Below are 21,234 nucleotides of genomic sequence, written 5' to 3'. Positions count from 1 at the left end.
CCATCGCCTAAGAATAACAATTTGATCACTCATGTACGAAGGTAACTCATTTATAATTATATTGCACTTACGATTATTGCATAATTCATTAAAATCCAAATTCTTTAGATAATCAACTTACTAAACAAAACATTCAAATTCGTTAAAAACTGTTATTCTACTACTTGAAATATGACTTAAGAATACCCCAAAGACAAGAAAAAGTCGTTCCTTTTGCATCCTTAGATGGATATTTAAATTTTATTTTACTTTTACAAGACAGCTAATGGCAGCTAGACAATAGAAATGGGATGAATTACTATTCATCCCATTTATGTAGGAGTCGGTACTTCAGGCTCTTTTGACTTTTTAAAAGATTCACAACGAGCTGCAGCTCTGTCTCGAAGGACCACAAAGGGGACATGTTTGGTTCGAAAAGTCTCACGATCATTACCGGAGCTGGTATACAACTTGGGTCCTTCATCGCCAAGAAGGGATCGCATTGCCAAATTCCTTTGCAAAATCTTGCTGTAGAATTCGAGGGCCCCTTGCGCGTATTCCTCTGATACGCTGGCTGCCTTTTCATCCCCTTTCTCTTCCCAACGATAGGTTGTGAAATCTTTCAAGAATAACCATGTAGTAAACGCTATAGAGCCTAATAGCGAGTAAAGTACGACACGAAGCTTCAAAGGACGTGCAAACATATTTGCTCTCCTATTGAACGTATAAGTCAAGTAGTAATAGACAAAGACGGCGGCCCCATTGAGCCCCGTTTGGATTGCCACATGGTGGGTATTTGCTTTGGCCATTTCTCGGGCTATTGCATACTTTTGAGCCGAATCGGACAAAATCAAGGAAGATTCCAGTGCTAGTCCTTCAGGTGTACTCCAGTGGACAGTCTGTTGTCCTACCTGCCACAAAAGAAAGGGAAATCCAGCTAATTAACTTTTTCCAGTGTGTGCGCAAGTCAAAGAACAAGGTGGGATTGGTTAAATAATGTAAATGGCATCTTACAACTATTTTTTTCTTGTCTGCCTCGCTGATGGAAGATTTATAGGAAAAATTGACGGGTATTCCAAGCAGGGCTCCAGTCTTAAAAGTAGCAGACCCAATGTGGAGTACGTCAAAACCAAAAACAGTAAAGGCTTTTTCTGTAGGTATTCTGTTTGCTACATCTTCTTCCAGTCTCAAATCACTTTTAACTTGATTTATTTTTTGAATTGTTTCAGCAGACACTGGAACCGGTAAACCACCCCTAGAGTGGATTAAAAATAAAGACAAAGCAAAAGAAGTTTGTGGTCAAATTGATTGATCAACACGGATGGAGATTGTTCAACTTGAATAGTTGCAGAAATTCCCGTGATTGCTCCACCAGTAAAGAATTTGGTAAATATTTTGCCAATAAAGCTGAAGATGTGGCTACCAAAACTGCCACAGCTGATGTTGTCTGGCCGTTAGGCGTAGCAAAAAAAGCCACAAATTTGTTCGTCATTTCTCCTGAAAGTATTAAAAACAGCCAAAATTAGTAAAGTAGTTAATTTTTATGATACCCAGATGTCTCTGCCTGGTAGTGCTAAAAGCAAAACGCTCAGCCACACGTTGTGCATTTCTACCAGGTGAAGAATCAATTCTAAGTGGTATGAAACGTTTTCATCGTGCAATGTCCAAAACGTACACTGTGTTCACCTTACGTTAATCTAAAGATCTTGTAACATTCGTGTTAGACACCACGTGAAATAGTAAACGTTTATTCCTTGAGCCGAATTCAAGGAGGTTGTCGGTTCGTCAAAGTGTTCTGCTACCCCTCTGTTGTCAAAGACGTGGCGGTACCTAGCGACTAAATTCGCAACTCTTGAATTTTCAAAACTCCCACTGTGATTTACCAGCTAAGTGAATTGTGTTTTTTTAGGTCATGTCTTTCTTGCCAGATAAAAATACCGATTACGCGTCGATGGCCTATTGGAATGAGCGTTACGGTACTGAAGAATCCTTCGAATGGTGTAAAAGCTATGCTGGTTTCAAGGACCTCATCCGAAAGGAGGTGCAACCCACCGACCGTATTCTAATGCTGGGTAATGATTTAACCTACAATACAAATAATATGTTTTTTATCAAAAGTATTTTATCAAAAGTAGTAGTATAGTAGTAGTAGTCCTTGACACTGTACAACATTGTCTTAGGGTGCGGTAATAGCAGTTTGAGCGAGGACATGTATCGGGACGGATTTCACAAAATCACCAATGTCGATTACTCGACTGTGGTTGTCGAGAATATGAAGAATCGATCAGCTGAGGCTCGATCAATGCAGTGGCTTGTTATGGATATCAAGGACCTGAAATTCGAAAGCGGCAGCTTTGATGTAGTGCTAGAAAAGGCCACACTCGACGCTCTGCTGGTGGGGGAACGCGATCCTTGGCGTTTGTCGGAGAATAGCCGAATTCTGATGGATGAGATTCTCATTCAAGTAACTATTTGCAGTCTGAAGTACTTTGAATTGGTGATCGCGATCTTATCTCTGGTTTATTGCAGGTGAGCAACGTATTGAGCAGTAACGGCCGTTTCATCTCCATCACATTTGCCCAGCCTCATTTTCGCAAACGTCTTTATGCCCGTCAGCACTACGGATGGAATATCGGCACAGAGACCTTTGGCGATGGATTCCATTTTTTCTTTTACGTCATGACCAAAGGTGAGCGTCTATCTGAGCAGGATGCCCAACTGCAGTCAACCTGGTCAAATCACAACCTGGAAAGTCAGTCGACTGTGGCGAGATTGCAAGAGGACAACAACGATGACAGCTACCTCAACTCTATTGAAATGTAACGACAGACAATGCTAATTCCACTTGACCGACTTCTTTTGTGTCTGTGTGTGCAAAAATATTTTCTTTTGATTCTCATTCGTCACTCTCTCTCAGTCGTCAGCAATCTACAATGGACGACCACAGCCTTATTTAATGTGAGAGATAAATAGAACGTGAAGCGATTCGAGTTATTTCTTTGTTTGTCTTGATAATAAATTCGAATATTTACACACGAAGAAGAAACCCGGATTGGTATAAATGTGGAAAGAGAGAACGAAGAAAAAAAAAAAAAACAAAAAAACAAACGCAAACTTTAAGGTGTGTAGAAAGTGCTTGATGATGAAAAAGGTGACTGGTTTGTAACGCATAGTTGCTGAATACACACACGCACAAACATACGAATATATACATTGGTATATACTGTACGTAGATACATAAAACATGGGTCTTCAAATGAATACGATATAATAGCACTGTCGTACAAAAACACACGAGTAGAAATCAAACAAACACAGCCACCTTATTCAAGGGAGTACGGATGAAATGGGAGGGATGACTGACTGACGAAACAGACAGCTGATGATGGATGCCAAAAGAGCACGTAAATGATTTCGTTTAAAATTCCCGATGTTTATTTCCCTTATTTAATTGTTCCTCTTCTTCTTCTTCACGATTCATCATGTTTTGTTTGTTTTTTGTTGATGATGCGTCCCCTGTATGTTTATGTCGAAATGGAAGTCTATACAACAAGTCTTTCATCCGCGTATTTTCGCATGAGCGGAGGAGGGCACGGTGAAATCTGGAAAGGGAAAACCAGCTTGGAAAATGTGTGATGAAAAATGAAAATCCACGCAGCACGTCCTACAAAACACTATGGGATGTAAGTAATGTACACATACAATTGCAACCGTTCGAGTTGCACACTATTCTATACAGTGATGAGACAAATAATATATATAATATATATATATATATAGTCGTTAAATACATCGGTTGCCATTTCACTAGAATTGTACATTTCCAGTTGAAATAGGAAGAGAGAGAGTGTGTGTGGTGATTGTTAAAGCTTTTCGCCGACGTGCCGTAAACAACAACAAAATAAAAATAAAAAATGAATAGCAAAAATTCGTCGTTTCCTCTCGATGACCCAGTCACGTTGTTGGCTTGGCCTCTCCTACACTCGTCACGACAATCTTGTTTAAATGTAATCGCTGACGAAAACCGTTTTGGATTGTTGTTGTTGTTGTTGCTGCTGCTTGTGCACTTGCTGCCGTTGAGGATAGTAGACATCACCGTTGTCCAGGTAGTGGGACGTGGGCGATTGGGTTAGAGCGGCTTTGAGCGCGGCGATGGACACGACGCTGCCCGTTTTGAGAGGTGCGCCCGATTGATGGCTACCGTTAACTTGGCCCGGCCACGACATTTCTCTCTGCTGGAACCGCTTGAGAACGGCTGCACGACTTCGATGACTCGACTTTTTACGTAAATTAACCATTGGCGGTGGTGGATGTTGATGTTGTTGTTGTTGTTGTTGTAGGTGATGTCGAAGAGCGGGTCGTCGCGCTTGGCTTTCGTAGTTTGCCAGCTGATTGGACAATTCAATAGCCGAGCACATCAACGACTGATTCGTCTCTTTGAAGGGAGACGATAACGAAGACTCTGGCGACGATTGCGATGGCTCCGACGCGTCCACGTACAGCGAAAAGAGCGAGTCACTGCGCATAGGTGGGCAAACGTCAAATTTACTGATTCCGTCACCGCAATCCAGTCTGCCGCAAAGTTCGTCTTCTTGACTTTCGCCAAGCACGTCGATGTCGTTCATCGACAGTGACGTCAGCAATTTGGAACGTCGTAAACTGGACGACGAGTCTCCAAATGCCTTCGGCTGCAACTCCTTTTGACCGATCTGTTTGAAAACGAGAGAGAAACGCGTTACTACAACTACTACTATTCGCCCTTCTCTCGAATGACGGACGGGCACTGAGAGCAGCCAAGAAAAACAAAAACAAATGAAATATCGACCTGAATGGTGACGCAGGTGACGATTCCGTGTTGGCTTTCGCTAGTGGCCGCCAGCACGGCGTTTTCTACCGTGTTGTTGATGTCGTGTTTGCCGGCTGATTTGACGTCCAGTCCGTTGCACAGGATGCGATAAGTGGCCGAACGGGCGACTCTTGAACGCGGTCTCAAATCCTCCAATGCGAAAACAACTTCAGGAGTGGCGCTGGCTGCTGCAGAGCCGTTCGTGTTCATTTGTGGCGCGATGAGCGTCTGACGCGACGTCCTTATATTGTGGAATTCGAAATCATCCCCGGCGCTCTCGGTGGCTGACCCTTCGTCTTCCTCGTCGTCGTCGTCGTCTTCATCCATTTCTCGCGCCCGCAACTCGTCGTCCAGAGCCGCGGGGCCTTCGACACTGTCGAGCGTGTGACTCGAACTGAGCGTCTCGGACAGCGAGGCGTAAATCGGTTCGTGACTCTTGAATTTCGAGAGTGTGGTTACGGGTGCGTGATGAACGGGGGCATCGGCAATTTGTTCCTCCGCGTCGGCGAACGAAGGCGGAGCGCCAATCGACAATGGGTCGTTGTAGAACGGTTCCATCTGCTGCTGCTGCTGTTGCTGCTGTTGCCTCGATGATGAGCTATTGCCGTCGGCATTGGTTTGGCTTTTAAACGAGTCGATGGTCGACGTCATGGATAGGATCCTAGCGCGGCTCATAAATGTCATAAGGGGCGGCTTAATGGCTTCGGGATAAACGACTTGGGCAATGTGAGGCTGTTGAGCCGCCATTACAGCGTTCGATGAAGCAACACTAACTCCTCGTTGCTGAGCTGGGCGGTGGTCGTAGGCCGAAACGCCCATTCGTGATGGACGCCGATTGCCTGTTATTTACGTCCACCGTAAGAAAAAAGGAAAAAAAAAAAAAGGGGGAAGAACGGCGGTGAGTAAAGAGGAACGCTACACAAAATCTGCAATGCTGCCGACATGAGATTGTTGTTCAAGTGTCGATGACGTACCTCGTTTGCCATCGCCCGACGAAGGATTCATCAAGTGAACGAAAAGAGAACCGTTAGTCAAAGGGAATTTGGCTTCAGTCGGTTCCTGTGAATAAATCTGGCTCATCCGGTAACGGGTGTCATCGTCTATTCCACAAAATAAAAGGCAGTTGTTAAAGCGACTCCACTCAGAAATCACAAATCACAAATCACAAATCAAAAAATAGCTTGTTATCACGCTACGCTTATTCACGACTTTATTCCGTCAAACAGCATTTTGTTTCCATTCTTTTTGTCGTTTATGTACCGAGTTTCATGGGAGCGATGAGATTGGGTTCCAGAGTGGCCGATTCGGACGTCACGGGCGAGCGCTGGTGGTGCTGGTGGTGGTGGTGGTTTAGATGACGATGTCGGTCGCCGCCAATGCGTCGTGAAGCCGGTCTTAGCGAGTCGACCATCCAGGCGTAAAGGACCGGGTCGATAAAAACGAGGACGGCCATGAACAGGAGGCCAGAGAAAAGAGACAAGCCCAAGATGAGGGCAGAAAAAGGCCAACCGGCCGGCAGAATGTCGACGAAAAACGTGCCCAACGTCGTCAATACCTTCACAAACGAATAAACAAACAAAACACGACATGTTATTGTATTCGTTTCTCCTTCGTTAATGATCGTATCGATTTCCAATTTGTGCTGCGGCTATTAGGCGGCAATTGACACGACATAATTAAGCCGCTCGCATCAAGTCCTACGACTAGTATACATGACTCTATACAAAGAGAGAAAGTGGTGCAAGACATTTTTCAAATAGTCTCATTATTAGACGATATTGAATCCTTGAAGAAGAAGAAAAAAATTGTTCAATCGTGTCTATTACCATAGCTCTCTCTCTCTTTCGTGTCGTTCCATTCACAATATGTATAGATCTCCTACGCATTTCTTTTTTAAAAAATCTTTGCTACGGATTGTTGGCAGAGGAATGGGGGGAGGGGGAAATATCGATCGATGGAGCGTTGCGTGTGCACGGTCGTTTCATGGCATTGCACGTCTGCTCAAAGCGTCTGTTAAAGCTGCATTATTAGGAAACATGTTGACTTGGCGCACATGGACTCTTTTTTAGCCACACGCGTGTAGACGTACGTGCGTGGGCAGAAAGGAATAATACCAAAAAGAAAAAGGCCGGAGCACAAGAAAGTGGAAAATGTGCACTACATATTATGTCCGCCCCGACTCTGGTGCTTTGTCGGCGTAAAACGTGAACGACCGAAAGAGGATAGTGATACAGACACCTCCCTCATTATGCCAGTCGCCAAAGGAAGAAAAACGAGAGCTGGATACAAGATAAACTTTCGCTGTACAGCTCTCCCCCCTCCCTATCTACCGCCAGTTTATATGCATTATGCATTACAAATGGAGAAATGTTTCAATCAAGCAGCTCGTGATATATTTTCTATTTTTCTGGACAGCACACAGTCAGAGTCGTATATTCCGAAAAGAGAAATGCAAAAGGACGTTTTAGCCATATAAGATCATACCCAATGGGGCAGCCAAGACCATATACACATCAACCCCTTTTTTTTTACTGACGGTGTTCGAATGATCATTGGCTGCATTTTAAAAATATATAGATTTTTTTTTTTCACTTTCAAAATGTGTGTTGAAGGCCGTCATCCAACATTTTGCTTCAAATTAATGGTTCGCTGCTGGCCAGATCGATGGCAGCCTCATAAATATGAAAGCGAGTCAAAGATGTACAGTAAATCAAATTGTTTGTGCGGTTGAATAATAAATAAATAAATTAGAGAAGACAGGAATGTCGCGTTTTGAAAAACAATATAAACTTTGACGTCTATGAGGAAAAGAAGAAGCCGCAATAATGCAAATGTGTACTCGGGTTACCGCACTCTTCCGTTATTCGAGCCCCCCCTCTTTTCATTTTACCCAAGGGCCATTTCTAACATGTCCTTATCTATCCCAGTCAAATATACAACTTGATATATTCTTGATCATTCCTCCTCTTTCAAGTTCCATCTCATCTCCTTTTTTTCTTGTTCTTTTTGAACTCGAGGTTTTCTCCCTTTTTTTAGGTCTTAAAAAAGAAGAAGAAGAAGAAGTTGGGATGACGAGCCGAATAGTGAAAAGACGCCACCACACCATCGTACAAAAGGCGCAAAAATCAAAGGGTTTGCCGGCTCAACACACGACTTTTGGGGCAGGGCAAATATATACAACGAACCATAAACAAAAGGTTAAAAGAAAAGAATGAGCTCCGTATTTACTGGACAAGGTCGTAACGAAACGAAACGTGCAAACATCCAACACTACCACACCTCCAGCTTCTCCGCTCCGCCTCAACACACGTAGCGTACGTATTCGTTCATTCTTTAGTACGTAGTAGGTACAAAGTTAGTGAATACGATGCCGCCTGGTGTGTTCGCCCCTTTGGCACAACTGCAGTGACGCGATTTATGACAAGAAGCGAAATGAAAAAAACCAAAAAAAGAAAAGGAGTTGGACTGGAATGTTTGTTGTTGAACAGGCAAAGGCGGAAGGGCAGAAGACAAACGGCCAACGGGTCAAGGAGTTTGGTGTTGCCGACAACTGGCTGAATTATACCGTTACGCGATGACGAGCTCACCATTCGATTGGCTGCCAGCATTTTCTTTCAGTCGAAAATGGCTTCTTCCTTTTTGATTTCTCGTTTTCATCAACATTCATTTGTTGATGCTTGTTCTCATTTTCCCATCGGCTGGTTTAGATTCTGTCAAATGTTGTTCATACACATGTAGGCTGGCCCGTCCTACATCTCTAGTAACCCACATCCACGTCAATCACGATCCTCTTATAGCGGTTCGTCTACAAGAGTTTGTACGGTTGCACGTTAACTATAGGGATTTAAAACAAAAACAACTGTTTGAACTCGTTGTTCTTCTTCTGATTACAATAACGAGCTCATCGACTGCTGGGAATCGCGCATCAATTATTCTCGTGAACTCAATTTTACGACTCGTTTTTACATTAAATTATGTTCCTGCCCTACAATTATTATTATTTTTTTTTTTTTCACGTAAATTTAGTCATTGCTGACGTATTAAACGAACATGGCAAAACTTTTTTTGTGGCTTTGATTTTCCGAATTAATTTCGATTATCACGGCGGGATTCCCCTGGCTGTGAGGTTCACGTTCTATGCTGATGACCTTCTATAAAAAATAAAATAAAATAAAAAAAAAGGGCGTTGCGTTCGACAATTCAAATGATACGTACGATGCGCTTTCAAATGAAATTGCGTGATTATATTTAATGCGTGGCACATGCTGTTTCCCCCAACTGCAGTGAATTTCGGAAAAAGCGAACTCTTAGCGAGGAACGATCATGAAGTCAGCATGTTGCCTTGCCGACAGGAAAAATTGATTTCATAAAAAGAAACTAAGATTTAAAAAAAATGATAAACCATATAGGCTGAAGGAGCCAAAGGGAAATATCCGAGTGTTATTTGCATCTTTTTATCTCAGCTTGCTGTAGGCCCCTCAAAAGGGAGAAAAAACACTTCAGCAAACGGTAATTTCATTTTTATGTCTGTCTGTCGATCGTGCGTGATGTGGTTGGGTGTTGACGACGGAACAATTATCGAGCGTGACAAGCTATCAGCCGAACGCGGCGCCAACGGTCCGTGAATGGGTGAACATAAAATGGTTCCTTATAGAAAGAAGAATATGGAAGCGTGACTATTTGATGGATTTTTTTTTTTTATTTCGAAAAATTCATTTTGACTTTGAAAGAATTGGGGTAAATGAATTCTTAACTGTTTCTAGGAATGAAGACAAAATCCCGTCTTTTTTAGTGCATCGTGCAAAGAAAAAACGAGAAATCCCTTATTATATTCTTCCACTTGATTTTCGTGTCCCCGATTTTGACACGAAGGAAAAACTTGGGCATGTGTAGCTGACTGGCCAATAAACGTGATTTCTTTTCAAACAAGGAAACGCACGCAGGGTCATTGAAAAAAATAAAAACGTCAGACCCGTTTTTCTTTCTATTCACTTGGGCTGGGTCAACTGCTAACGACAAGATCTCGTTTGATTGGGCCGCTTGCAATCGTCAACGCTTCGATGAAAAAGAAGAAAAGGTGGGAAATGTTGGATTGTTTCAACTGATCAATCGAACGTGACTTTTAGCCATTTCGAAAAGAACTAAAGAAAAATAAAGAGCTTTAGGGAAGGGGGTGAGCGACTCAAAAGAGGGCCCGAAAAAAGGTGAGACGATAAGCAATGTCGCTTATAAAACACAGCCGGCAGTTATCCAAAAATCTGAAAGATGATGAGAGCAGTTTGTGTGTGTGTGTTGCTACCGCTGTTATTATATCGATGGCCATCGGCGACGACGGTGGTGGAATGAAAAGAGAAAGTGGTCGCCTCTCTCGGCTGGGGCCAATGCGCCTTGCTCGGCTCCATCCATTACGATCGTGATGGCCGCTCAAATTTACGATGCCCGTACTCCTCTCTCTCTCTCTCTCTCTCTCTCTCTATAGTCTAACGTACCGACAACTGTGGTTTATCGTTTTTCACGATGTTGTTAAATAGGATAAGACCTTGCTGCTGGTGGCTGTCGGTCGTTTGCAAATCGTTGGCTTTCTTTTGCCTTTTTCTTTTGTTGATGTGTTTCGTTGTTGTGTGTGAGTGCGCTGGACGTGCCCTCCAACTCGTCGGCGGATTATTTTGACCACCTCAGCAGTTTGAAGCGAGAGATGACTTTCACTGCAACAATAGCGAAAACAGCTGCTGCCATGATGACGAAAGGTATGCAGATATTCAAAAGCGGAATGGTCGCGCCGAATGCCAGTTGCGTGATAATCAAAAAAGAAGACGAAGACGAAGAAAAGATGAGTGGGCAACGAACACAAAAGGACGACGCCCATTCCATTTGGGGGGGGGAATAATAAATAACTGAAAGATGAGAAAGGGATGATAACGTGTACAGATATATAGGTGGAGGAATTCTTCAAAATTTCATAGCTAAATAACTCTCGACGTGGACGTGAAATGATGATAACCGGCAGGTTCTATTACTACCTCTCTACATCTTCTTAAGAGAAAAGATTGCTAACTGGTTGAAGGGTTGCCTCTTTTCTTTCCTCGTGCAATATCGATTTTTTTGGGGGGTTTTTTCGTTCCAACTATTCGGGATGCGAAACCAATTTTTTTTGTTTCAATCGCATCGTCAACTAGAAAAAGGAGGGGGATGCGGTCGATGGCACCGTGGAATGTGAGAAATAAAATGTAATTGCAATAAGAAGAAAACACAAAAAAAAAACGTCAAATGAGTATCGGATGTCGCAGAGAAAAGAACCTCAAGGGCTTGCTCTTACTTCCGTTTCTTCTTTCTACCTTTTTTCTTTTTATATTGGCGTCGTCGTGAATCTACGCCTTGGGCTGCCAACGCGATACAAGTCCCCCCAGTCGTATTGCACTTGGTCGGACGCAAAAAAAAGAAAAACTTTCCCCCCATTCGTTCTTAAGAGCCCACACAGCTTCAATTTGTTATTACAGTTGAAACTGATTTCGCTCGGCTTTCCCTTCTTAACGAGCTAGAATTAATTGTGGCAACGCTTGTTTCTTCTTTTTATTTTTTGTTTCACCCTGTCAACACTTTTCCTTTCACCGTCACGTTCTCGGAGCGCAAATAATCTCAAACTTGTCCATGTGATCAAGACTCGACTGTTGAAAACAAGTACGACGTTGAAAGAATAAACTGGTGTTTGTCTATGAAAATCGTTGAAATGTGACGGGCCGGAAAAAGTGTCGAGAAAAAGAAATCTGCGTTTACCTTATTATTCGAATGTCGCCCGAAATGCAAGAAACATTTTCTCCCGTCGCTTATTTCTCTCTCTTTTAGAAGTAACTTGTCGCACAGAGTTTTCCCTATTTTTTTTCAATCCGCTTTTCGTTGAATTTATTTCCGACTTTCTACTTTTTCTTGTACAGTTCTCGTAAACGCGGCCAGTTGTTTAATGAGTCGAAAAAGGGAACCTCTTTTCTATGGTCCGATTTCAACTGGTTTTCATTGGATTCCATGGTTTTTTTGTTTCTTTCGGTTTTGATTCAGAGATTATTTTTCGTCCGTATTTCAATGTTCCGATTCTCCAATTGCCCGTAACTCAATGGACTGGATAAACGAGAATTTTGTTTGGATATGGGATCCAACGACAATCTAACGCGATGGCACTGATGATAAATAAGCACACATCCTAACTTTTTTTTTTAAAGAAGAAGTTTTCGGCAAGAAAACAACTGAAAATTAAAACTTGTTTTTAAGTCGCACACAGATGAGGGATCACGTTCCTCTGTAACCGTTTCCCCTTTTTTCTTTTCTTAATGAGAATGAAAGACAACGCAGGAAAAAAGCTGTTGCATCAACATCGTAGGCTACAGACGTTTTTCAAAACTTTTGGGGATCCGCTGGTTATAATCATCTCTTCCTCCAAGAGCCAGTCCAAGAGTCAGAAGCAGCAACCAAACGTAATTGACCGATTCAAGAGGGGGAAAAGAAGGCCAGGAGAAAAAAAAAAAGGTATCAGTAAAAACTAATAAAAAAAAAGAAGAGGGAAAAAGGCCAGGGAAGACATTGAAGGCGTAATCTGGATAAGACTTGAGAGGGACTTAAGAGCCCATATTTTGTCTAGTCCCGCTTCCCTGCTGTTCCCTATTTCTACATCAAAGAACTAAAAAAAAAAGAACTAAAAAATGTATATATACATAGGGAAGAAAAAGAAGAAGAAAAAGGGGCACCCATTATGGCGACGTCGTCCCTATTAGAGGAGCCAAGGTCGCCGATGGTGTTCCAGCGAGGATGATGGGATAGATCATGGAACGCGCACGGCCGCACGAGACGGAGATAAAAAGCCCAAGAAACCCAACAAAAGTCAGAAGACTTATCCAAACCCGTAGAGGGGAGAAAGAAAAAAGAAAGGGAAAAACTAGTTCTTAGGTGTGTGTGTGTGTTGTCCAGTTGAGAAATATCAAAAGAGATAAGAAAAAAGAAAGAAAAAAGAGCTCTGACCTGTGGGGGCCCAAAACTTTACCGGGGCTGTTGCTCCGCAAGCTACGGAGGGTTAATAGTCCCATCTGGTAAAGGCATGACCCCAGCGTTTGTACGTGTGCGTGTGTGTGTGTGCACAATCGTTCATAACACCCTCCCCCTCGCACAAATAGATTATCAATAATATTTGATACATAGAGACGTCATTCTATACACGTTTGCGCTGTAGATAACGTTCCAACTACAAACATTTGTCTTCTTCTTTTCTCCGCAAATGCAATCACCTGGACGCTCTTCTAATCTCCAGCTGCTGTTCGTGTTCAAGTGTTAGACACGCGCAAAATAATACAAAGATAAGCAGCAGGGAGAAGGGAACAAAAAAATAGTGAAAAATGAAGAGTAAGGTTTCGTTGAATACAAAGATTTTTGTTGACGTAGCCACACATGAAAAAATAAGACCCGACATTTTTTTGCCTTCCCCTCTTCTCGATTTCCTTTCGAATCCGTTTTCTTCCATCGCTTTCTTATTCTACTTTTTTTTTTTCCTTCTTTCCCCTCAACCGTTTGCGCATGAAACCCAGGAAAAGATTATTACCGATATAAAAGCGAACATGTGTAACGTACACAACATCCGCGTTTTCTACAGGATCCATTTTTTGTTGTGTGTGTCCCCTCGTTCCTTGGTCGCGGCGCACGAACAACCCACCCTCCCCGATCCAAACAAAACAAAAACCAGAGAAAGCGAATGTAAAGATGTAAGAGGGTATCATGTTCATGTTCAAGAAAAAGAAAACTTGTGCTGGTCGATTCATGTCGAATTGTGTGTGTCTTTCCTCGACTGTGACGTACTTCCTTTGCCGACGTGTCCAACATCCAAAGAAGAAAACAAAACGAAAAAAAAAACGATCCGATTGGTGTTGACAATGAGGCTCTTGAATAACCAGCGGGTACGTGGTTTATCAAGTCCAAACAAAAAAAAAGACCATGGCCAAGAGGGACGCAAACAAAAACAACAAAAAAAGGGGGCGAGGTTTTTTAGATTGGAGAGAGCTGACGAACTAGTGAGAATCGACTCGTTCACGAACGAAGCGGAAAAAGAAAAACGGGTGAAGAATGTGTCAGTCGAATGACCCGTGTGTGCTATATATCTGGCGAATGATTCAGACTAGTGGCGATGGCGGGGAAAAGAGTCGAAAGCGACTTGTTTCTCTTTTTCGGGAAGATGGACGTCGTTGGATGGAATGGCGACTGGCGACTGGCGACACGCAAACGAATCATAAAAATGGGATTTCATTTTATTTATTTTTTTTTTATAAAACGAGGAAGGTGGAGCCAAGAATAAGAGACCGGCTTCTGATCTTCGGCTGCCGCAAAAGCCAGAAATGTGCGGAATGAAGGAAATGAATAATCCAACAATGGACTGCGAGACTTGCCGATGAATGCTAAAGGCCAAAAAGACACCTGATCGTCTGCTGCTTTATCAAACATTCAAGCAACAAACCGCTGAAAAAAGCCTGAACAAAAATCAACACAAAAGCCACGAAGAGAATAGAGAAAATCTGCTGGAAATTAAAAACGAACAAAACAGCAAAACGTTGGGCTAGCGTCTTTTGTTTCACTGCTAGCCCGCTGCGTGCGTGTCGACGCCGTGGTGCCGCATCATTGTGCCTTGCCTATTTGACTGGCGGCAAAATTCGAATTGCTTTCAGCTAAAATAAGAGTTGAAGATGGCCAAAGGGCTGACTTTTCAGCGACTGGCCAACGCGTCCATTTCTCTCCCCTTTTGGCAATCAGATCATTAGTTTAGCAGCTCTCTACTAACAAAGGGCAATAAACCATTTTCTTTTTTCTTGTCGTTGCTTCTTGCTTTTCTGATGGACTTTTCATGGACGTCTACTCGTCGATCGAGTTCTTTACTTGCTGGCCAATGCGGTTTGCCTTTTTTTCTGTTTTTTGTTTTTTTGTTTTGTTTTGTTTTGTTTTTACACATAGACAAGCAACTGATTGTCCAGTCAAGGAAGGTTGTGGCTATGTGCCAGTCATTTCAATTTTGTTTTTTTGTTTCTCCTTTCCGATGCGGCTACAGAGTCGCCTTCTTGTTTTTGTTTTGCCCGGCGGACTACGCCTCGAGTGAGACGTATATACTCACCAATAGTTATAAAGAGAGACAATTGCATGGCGCAGAGGGGAAATGGTGGCACAGTACCTCGTTAGGTACTCGTTCACTCGACGTGCCCAGCACATATGAGCGGTCCCAATTTTTGGCATGATTAGACGGCGTGAACAGATAAAAAGGGAGGATTCGATTGCTGGACCCTCTCATTTCACTATTAATGAACTGGCTCTTGGTTTATTTTTCGTTCGTTTCGTTCACAAAAGAGATGCGACGCTCCATAGCTCAGCGTGAGTATTTCTTAGCCAACAATCGACGAGTTGTGAAGAGAAAAAAAGAGTGCCCTCTTTAATAATATCCCTACATGTCCGTTCGTCCGCATCTCTTTTTGGGGTGGAAAATGGCCTTCCAGCAAAGGGTTTCAACCGAACGTCGTCTATTATGGGGCAAAGTCGGTACGAGAAGGTTATTATTTTCGATGTACGCCAGTCGACTTGGACGGGAGAGAGTGGGAGGTTCCGAGTCGTCAGTCGTGTTACGGCATTTCGGGAGGTTATTCAGTTCCGCGTTACTTGCCGTCTGAATGATGCTATACTCGAAATACCGTTGTTCATTTCTTCTTTGTTTGATATTTTGTTGATGAAAAGGACGAGAGAAAACTAGATCATCTTGTCCATCTGATTCGGATGGTGGAATATGGCCGAGATAGAAACAATAAAAGGGCGAGTGTATAAAAAAAGGAATGAACTTCACGACGAATAAAACTTGAAAAAAAAAGGGGGGAGCTCTATAAGCGAGAAACGACCGTTTGAATTCCAGGCGTTTTACTTAATGACCGTGAGCTTGAATGTCATCGCGCAAACACACACACAAAAAAAAGGGAAGGACAATTTTTTATTTCTTTTCTTCACTGCCAGTCACGCACGATGAATTTGTCCATTTTCAACTGTAAGCACAAACTTTTCAAATGTAAAATGAAAAAAGAAAAAAAAAATGTTGGCTCCAAAGTAAACCAACTGCCGTTCTCCCGACATTTTTTTTTTTTTCTTGTTTAAATTTCATTTTGGAATGGTTCGTTTTCTTGTTGTTGAGGCATCACGCTGAGCGTGCGGTTCTTTTTTGGCACCATTGGACAAATTCATCAACGACTCATTGCTCATTTTGTTTCATCATCAAGGAAAGAAAAAATAGATAGTTTTGAAGTAAAAAAAAAAACAAAAAAACGAGTGGATGAAACCGGGGCCAAACCCATTTACGAAAATCAAATGAAAGAGTGAAAAGTCAATCCATCTCTTTTGTTGTTGGTTTTTTGTTTTCCCATTTAATGCCCAAACTTTCTAGCAAAGTGTGTGGGCCACACTTGGCAATGTTTCTTTAATATTTGAAATGAGTTTTTCAACAACAAAAAAAATGAAATTCAAATGAAAAGATGTATGAAAATGAATTCATCATCCCATGTTAAAGGCTTATTTCATTACGGCTATTTGTCGCAGTACGTTACGACGCTTGGATGAGCGCACAGTCTCGCCTTCAACAATTTCAACACCTGCCACATTTCTCGGTTGCTACAATTTGAGGTCTCTATACGTTCGCTCCTTTCGGTCGGTCAATTCTACGATGCGAGCAGGTGTTTCAAGATTAAGCAGCAACCATTGACCATTTCGATTCTCCCGCCAAGCGTGACCCTATGCACACCTTGACCGCACATAGACCATACACACACACACACACACAAGTTTGTGTACCGCTAGTGACGTAAGACGAGCGTTAACGATTGAGATCCACGATAGGGCACTTTCGAGCGAACTGCGGTCAAATCGATCACGAGTTCCAGCATTAAAAACCCTTTGCCGTTAAAAATAGACGATGATCAGATGGAATTTTAAAAAGAATGAGAAAACACCTCTTGAAACATTTCAACCGTTTTGGAATTAGAGTGGATGTCGCTTCATCCGAGTGTGAAGAGCGGAAGCGATGGGGGGATAAGCAAAGTGCGGCCGAGCACACGCGCCATGGGGTCTTTATCAATAGGCTATTCAAAAAAAAATTTTTTCTTTCCCCAGTCGACATTTAAAAATGAATATCAATGAATAGCTAATCGGTTTTCAGTGTGGCTTATTATAATGAGACGGCTATGCATAAATAGAAAGAAAAAGGAAAGGGGATTGCAAACTCACCAGCAATGGGAGATGATGAGTAAAGTACGCGACGATGAGCACAGCTGCCACTGTCGAGTGCCTTTGTCTGTTCCAGCTCCCGCCGCCGCAACAGCCTCCGCCGACAGTTGCAGCGCAGAAATCGGCCGTGCCCGTTTTGTGATGGTCGGCCAACATTCCCCCGCTCTCGTGATGATGCAAGAGATTCATGAAATTCTTGTCCGTCGATCCGAACATGAAATTCGGATGACTGGAGCGCGTCAATTGCGGAGTGGGCGACACTTTGGCCGTCCCGTGCTGGCCGACATTGCCAGCGCTGAGACAAGCCACCGGTCCGGGAGTGTAGCGGGGCGGAGGAGGAGGTGCTGGGAGCGTGGGCAGAGCAGACGACGATGAAGACGTCGTCGTCGGAAGTGGCAGAGTAGCGGACGATCCGTCGGACGCGTTGCCCAACGTGCGCATATCCGAACCAGAACCGCCGGCCAGTCCTAGCCGTCCAGAGAATCCGTTTGAGCATCGAAGCATGACGCTGGTGACGAAGACGATGGCGCCAGCGGTGAGCGTCGTCAAGAAGAGGACGCCGTGCAAGCAGAGCCAAAACAGGGCGAAACGCGAATCGAACGTGTAGGGCAAAAATGAGCAATAATTGGCTTCCATGGCCATGACGGCGGCCTCGGCAATAAAAGCAGAGTCGGTCATAGTGTCGTTAAGCAATGGAGGTGGCAACGTTGTCGCCGCTGCTACGGTCGTCGTTGGTAACGGTCGCGGAGTCGCTAAAAACGATAGCGACGACGCGGAGGAGGAAGTTCCGATTCCGCTGGCGAACAGAGTGGCAACGCCAACGAGCAAACTGACGACCGCCAAGACGACGACGTGGTAACGAATTTGGGTGCGTCGAACGCTCAATCGGTACTTGTACGACCATCGAATGGTCATGGCCCGATCGACGGCCATCGACGTCAGCGTGGCGGCGTGAAGGGTGTGGGCGGCAGCCCAGAAGGAGATGAGGGCGGCACACAGCGGAGTTCGATGATGATGAAGCAGTTCCAGAGCTACAAATGGACTAGTACTTTCACCTTCCACCATGCTGGGCGTACCGTGGCCAGGTAGGAGACCGGCCGTTTGAGCCAGGGCGGTGGCACTCAGACCCAGGGTCACCAGAGTACAGCACAGCTGGCCCACCAATAGGGCAACTAAAAGCACGTCCAACGGATGCCAAGCGGCCCGTCTGGAATGCATCAAGCGGAGCAGGGCGATCTCAGGCACCAGAGTCAACGGGGCGGCTAACGTCAGGCCCAGCCAGATGGCAGTTGATCCGTCCATTCTTCTTGCTACCGCTCTTTTTTTTTGTTTTGTTTTGTTGTTGTTCCAAGTCAAAACTCTGATGCGATGTGACTCATGGAATCCCAATGAGAATTTTATCGCCCTATATATTGAAAGAAAATAAACAATTAATGGGCAAATGAAATTTTTATTTTTTTTATTTAATGGCACGTAATGATACGCCAAGTTACGTAGCAAGGGGGGACGGGGCAACAGAGACACACGCAAAAAAATTGGATTTACGGTCAAACTGCTGGATCGGAAGCGGAAATAATTGGATACAGTGTGAAGCCCAAATAAAATTCTTATATAACATCAACTGATCCGAAATCCCCCCCAACAAACACACCTTTTTCTCTCTCCCTCCCACTGTCTGTCTGTCCCTTGCTTCCTTATTTGGATCAACCAGTTTTCAAAAAATAAAAAAAAAAGGGAAAAATAGGTTGAAGCGTGTTATCAAAAGGGCGGAGTTGTTGCACAGCTTTAAAAAGAGAAATACGATTTGCAGGGGCCTACCAAAGACTTATTTTGACGATGACACACAGCAGTTTCGAATGACTTTGAACGTGCTGTCAAAATAGAGGGCACACACGCACAATAATAACATCCAATCGATTCGATTGAGAGCTTCGAAAAATAACAGGGGGGTTTCGCTGGGTGGGCGGATGCGTTGAAAAATTGTCAGTTGCAACAATGTAGCAGGGACTCGTACACTATAAATAAAGGTGGTATTCTTGCTATTGTTGCATTGTGTGGGGTCGAAATTTTAATCCCCCCCTATCTACCGACGGAGACCATCCAAAAATTTCAATGACGATTTAGGTACCAAAAACCAAACGCGTTGCGGACCAGCAATAATCCCCTAACCCTCCCACTTCAGAGCTGCCTACAGTCGAGTTATTGAAATTCAACAACAATTAACGTCGCCACATTCTCGACGCGTAGTGTGTGTGTCCTTAATCGAACTCCGCCTGTTGGGTGTGTGCGCGCACGAACGCACCGGTCCAAAGAAAAATCAAGAGGAAAAAAAAAAAGCAGACAGAAACCAGCGGATAAACAAGTCACAAAGGTTCATAGAACTTCTCTTTTTCTAACATGGTTATGGAGGTGGGGTGATATTTTGTGTCAGCACGTATCGGGTGAATTTTCGAATGGAACGAGAACCGGTTAAAAACAAAATGCAACGGGCGTTCGCCCTTCTCTATTCGAGCAATTTGAGCCGGTTTCGACGTTCAAAAATGCAAAACCAGAGAACTTGGAAAAAAGTCTCAAGGAACGAAAAAAAGGAAGAAAAATTCACGTGAATGTACAAAAGAAGAAGAAACTATAAAGACAACACACACACAGACAAGCAGGAATGTATAGCCGTGCGTGATATGAGATATTCTCTCTCTCTCTGGACAGAATTTGCATTTGACCTTGCCGTTTTCTTCTCTTTTCTCTGCACAGCCTTTCAACTCCAGCTGCTTCCTCAATTCAAAAGAAAGTTCTCTAGCCAATCTCTCTCTTGTCTTTTGAATTTCATCTCGTGGTGATGCCTGGACCGCATCCAAGACGAAAACAAAAAGGCAAGGTCGTCCTTCTTATTTCTTACCTGGTTATCGCTCGTTAACGTGTACACACATTAAGATGTAATCACAGAAATTTACAACCAGCGGAGCAACAACTTGGGGTTTTTTCTTTTGTTTTTTCTAAGGGGAAAAGATTAGAGAGAGGACAGTTTAGTTTTCCAGCCTTGGCCGTGGAAATCGTTGGGTGCTTGTTCGCGAGAGAAATGAAAAGCCAAAAGGTAGGGGAAATGTTCGTGCTCGACGCGTTTGAATTGAGTCGGTTCAACGGGAATTGAAAACCAAACAAAAACTGAAAGAAACCCAATCATTTTTGTTGACAACGCCATCTTTTAAAGGTTGTTTTTCGTTCTCTGGGTCACAAATTCCAAACGAGCTCATTAAGAGCAACAACAATAGTTACAGGTAAGCTTCAATTAATATATCCTCCCTTTCGATCGTAAAACGACTGTGAGAAAGGCCAAAACGCTATCAAATACCCTAGAATTTGTTTTCCAGGAAAATAAGAAAAAGAAAATGGGAAGTGTGGTGGAAAAATGAAACACACAAAAGACAAGTGTGTGAGCTGACAAGGCCGTTTAGTTTGACGAAACCAAATTTTGAAGAAGAATAAGAAATGACCTTCACCTGGAGACCTTTGCAGTCGACACGAACCCACGTATTTAGTACTAAACAGCATACGCGAAAGAACATGGCCGAGATGATTGAAAATAAAAAAGGAGGGAAACTAGGAAGAAAGGAAAAAGGCAGAAAAATGCAACAACTTCAGGTAGTTGTCGTTGATTTACAGCCGTTACATTTACCTTTTTCCGTGTCTGGATGCATTCAAGACGAATAGGAATTCCACACCATCGATTGAAAAAAAAAACGAAAGAGGGCGGATCAACAACAAATTTTCACTGGGGGGCAAACGACAAAGGAGGTCTCCCTTTTGAGATTTACTCGTCGTCTTCAAATGTCATCCACTCCAAAACATAATTGGGTACTTGTTCTGTGTGTGTGTGTGTGTGTGTGTGGCGATTTCAAATGTTTGAGCACGTACCACGGCGATCGAAAACTGCACACATCCAACTCCCATGACCGTCAGGCAAAGACTGGCCCTCGTTCGCCACCGTCTGTTCGTAGTACATACACAATGCAACGCTGTGCAGGAGGAGCGGACGTGGTGGGGGAGGAGGCATTGGGTGGTGCAGGTATGCTGTAGTACAAACACGAGGGAAAACGAGAGAAACAAAGGAAGAACCAACCACCATCACCACAGGG

General features: G+C 43.5%; 3 protein-coding genes across 5 annotated transcripts; 1 reads left to right on the top strand and 2 right to left on the bottom strand.

The window, feature by feature from the left end:
• Positions 1-207: 207 nt before the first annotated feature.
• On the bottom strand, positions 208-1,471 carry LOC116918426 (transmembrane protein 177). The gene is made up of 3 exons (XM_032924135.2): positions 1,317-1,471; positions 994-1,234; positions 208-890 (listed from the first exon to the last, which is right to left on the bottom strand). Exons 1-3 carry the CDS (start codon positions 1,469-1,471, stop codon positions 312-314), a joined length of 975 nt encoding a protein of 324 aa, XP_032780026.1. The 3' UTR covers positions 208-311.
• A 4-nt stretch (positions 1,472-1,475) lies between these two features.
• On the top strand, positions 1,476-2,965 carry LOC116918428 (EEF1A lysine methyltransferase 4). 3 transcript variants are annotated; one of them, XM_032924140.2, is made up of 4 exons: positions 1,476-1,616; positions 1,889-2,051; positions 2,160-2,443; positions 2,509-2,965. In XM_032924140.2, exons 2-4 carry the CDS (start codon positions 1,892-1,894, stop codon positions 2,800-2,802), a joined length of 738 nt encoding a protein of 245 aa, XP_032780031.2. In that variant the 5' UTR covers positions 1,476-1,616; positions 1,889-1,891; the 3' UTR covers positions 2,803-2,965. The 3 variants fall into 3 exon arrangements, with proteins under 3 accessions (XP_032780031.2, XP_032780030.2, XP_045022843.1); XM_032924139.2 differs by lacking the exon at positions 1,476-1,616 and adding an exon at positions 1,664-1,805; XM_045166908.1 differs by lacking the exon at positions 1,476-1,616 and having other exon boundaries at positions 1,881-2,051.
• On the bottom strand, positions 2,965-21,223 carry LOC116918421. Its single transcript, XM_032924124.2, has 6 exons — positions 20,775-21,223; positions 17,102-18,506; positions 6,086-6,380; positions 5,800-5,925; positions 4,805-5,664; positions 2,965-4,688 (listed from the first exon to the last, which is right to left on the bottom strand). The coding sequence occupies exons 2-6, from the start codon at positions 18,401-18,403 to the stop codon at positions 3,981-3,983; spliced, it is 3,291 nt and encodes a 1,096-aa protein (XP_032780015.2). The 5' UTR covers positions 18,404-18,506; positions 20,775-21,223; the 3' UTR covers positions 2,965-3,980.
• Between the last annotated feature and the right edge of the window lie 11 nt (positions 21,224-21,234).

Source organism: Daphnia magna, unplaced genomic scaffold (assembly GCF_020631705.1).
Source record: "Daphnia magna isolate NIES unplaced genomic scaffold, ASM2063170v1.1 Dm_contigs114, whole genome shotgun sequence".
NCBI lineage: Eukaryota > Metazoa > Arthropoda > Branchiopoda > Diplostraca > Daphniidae > Daphnia > Daphnia magna.
This window is presented reverse-complemented; position numbering and strand designations above follow the sequence as displayed.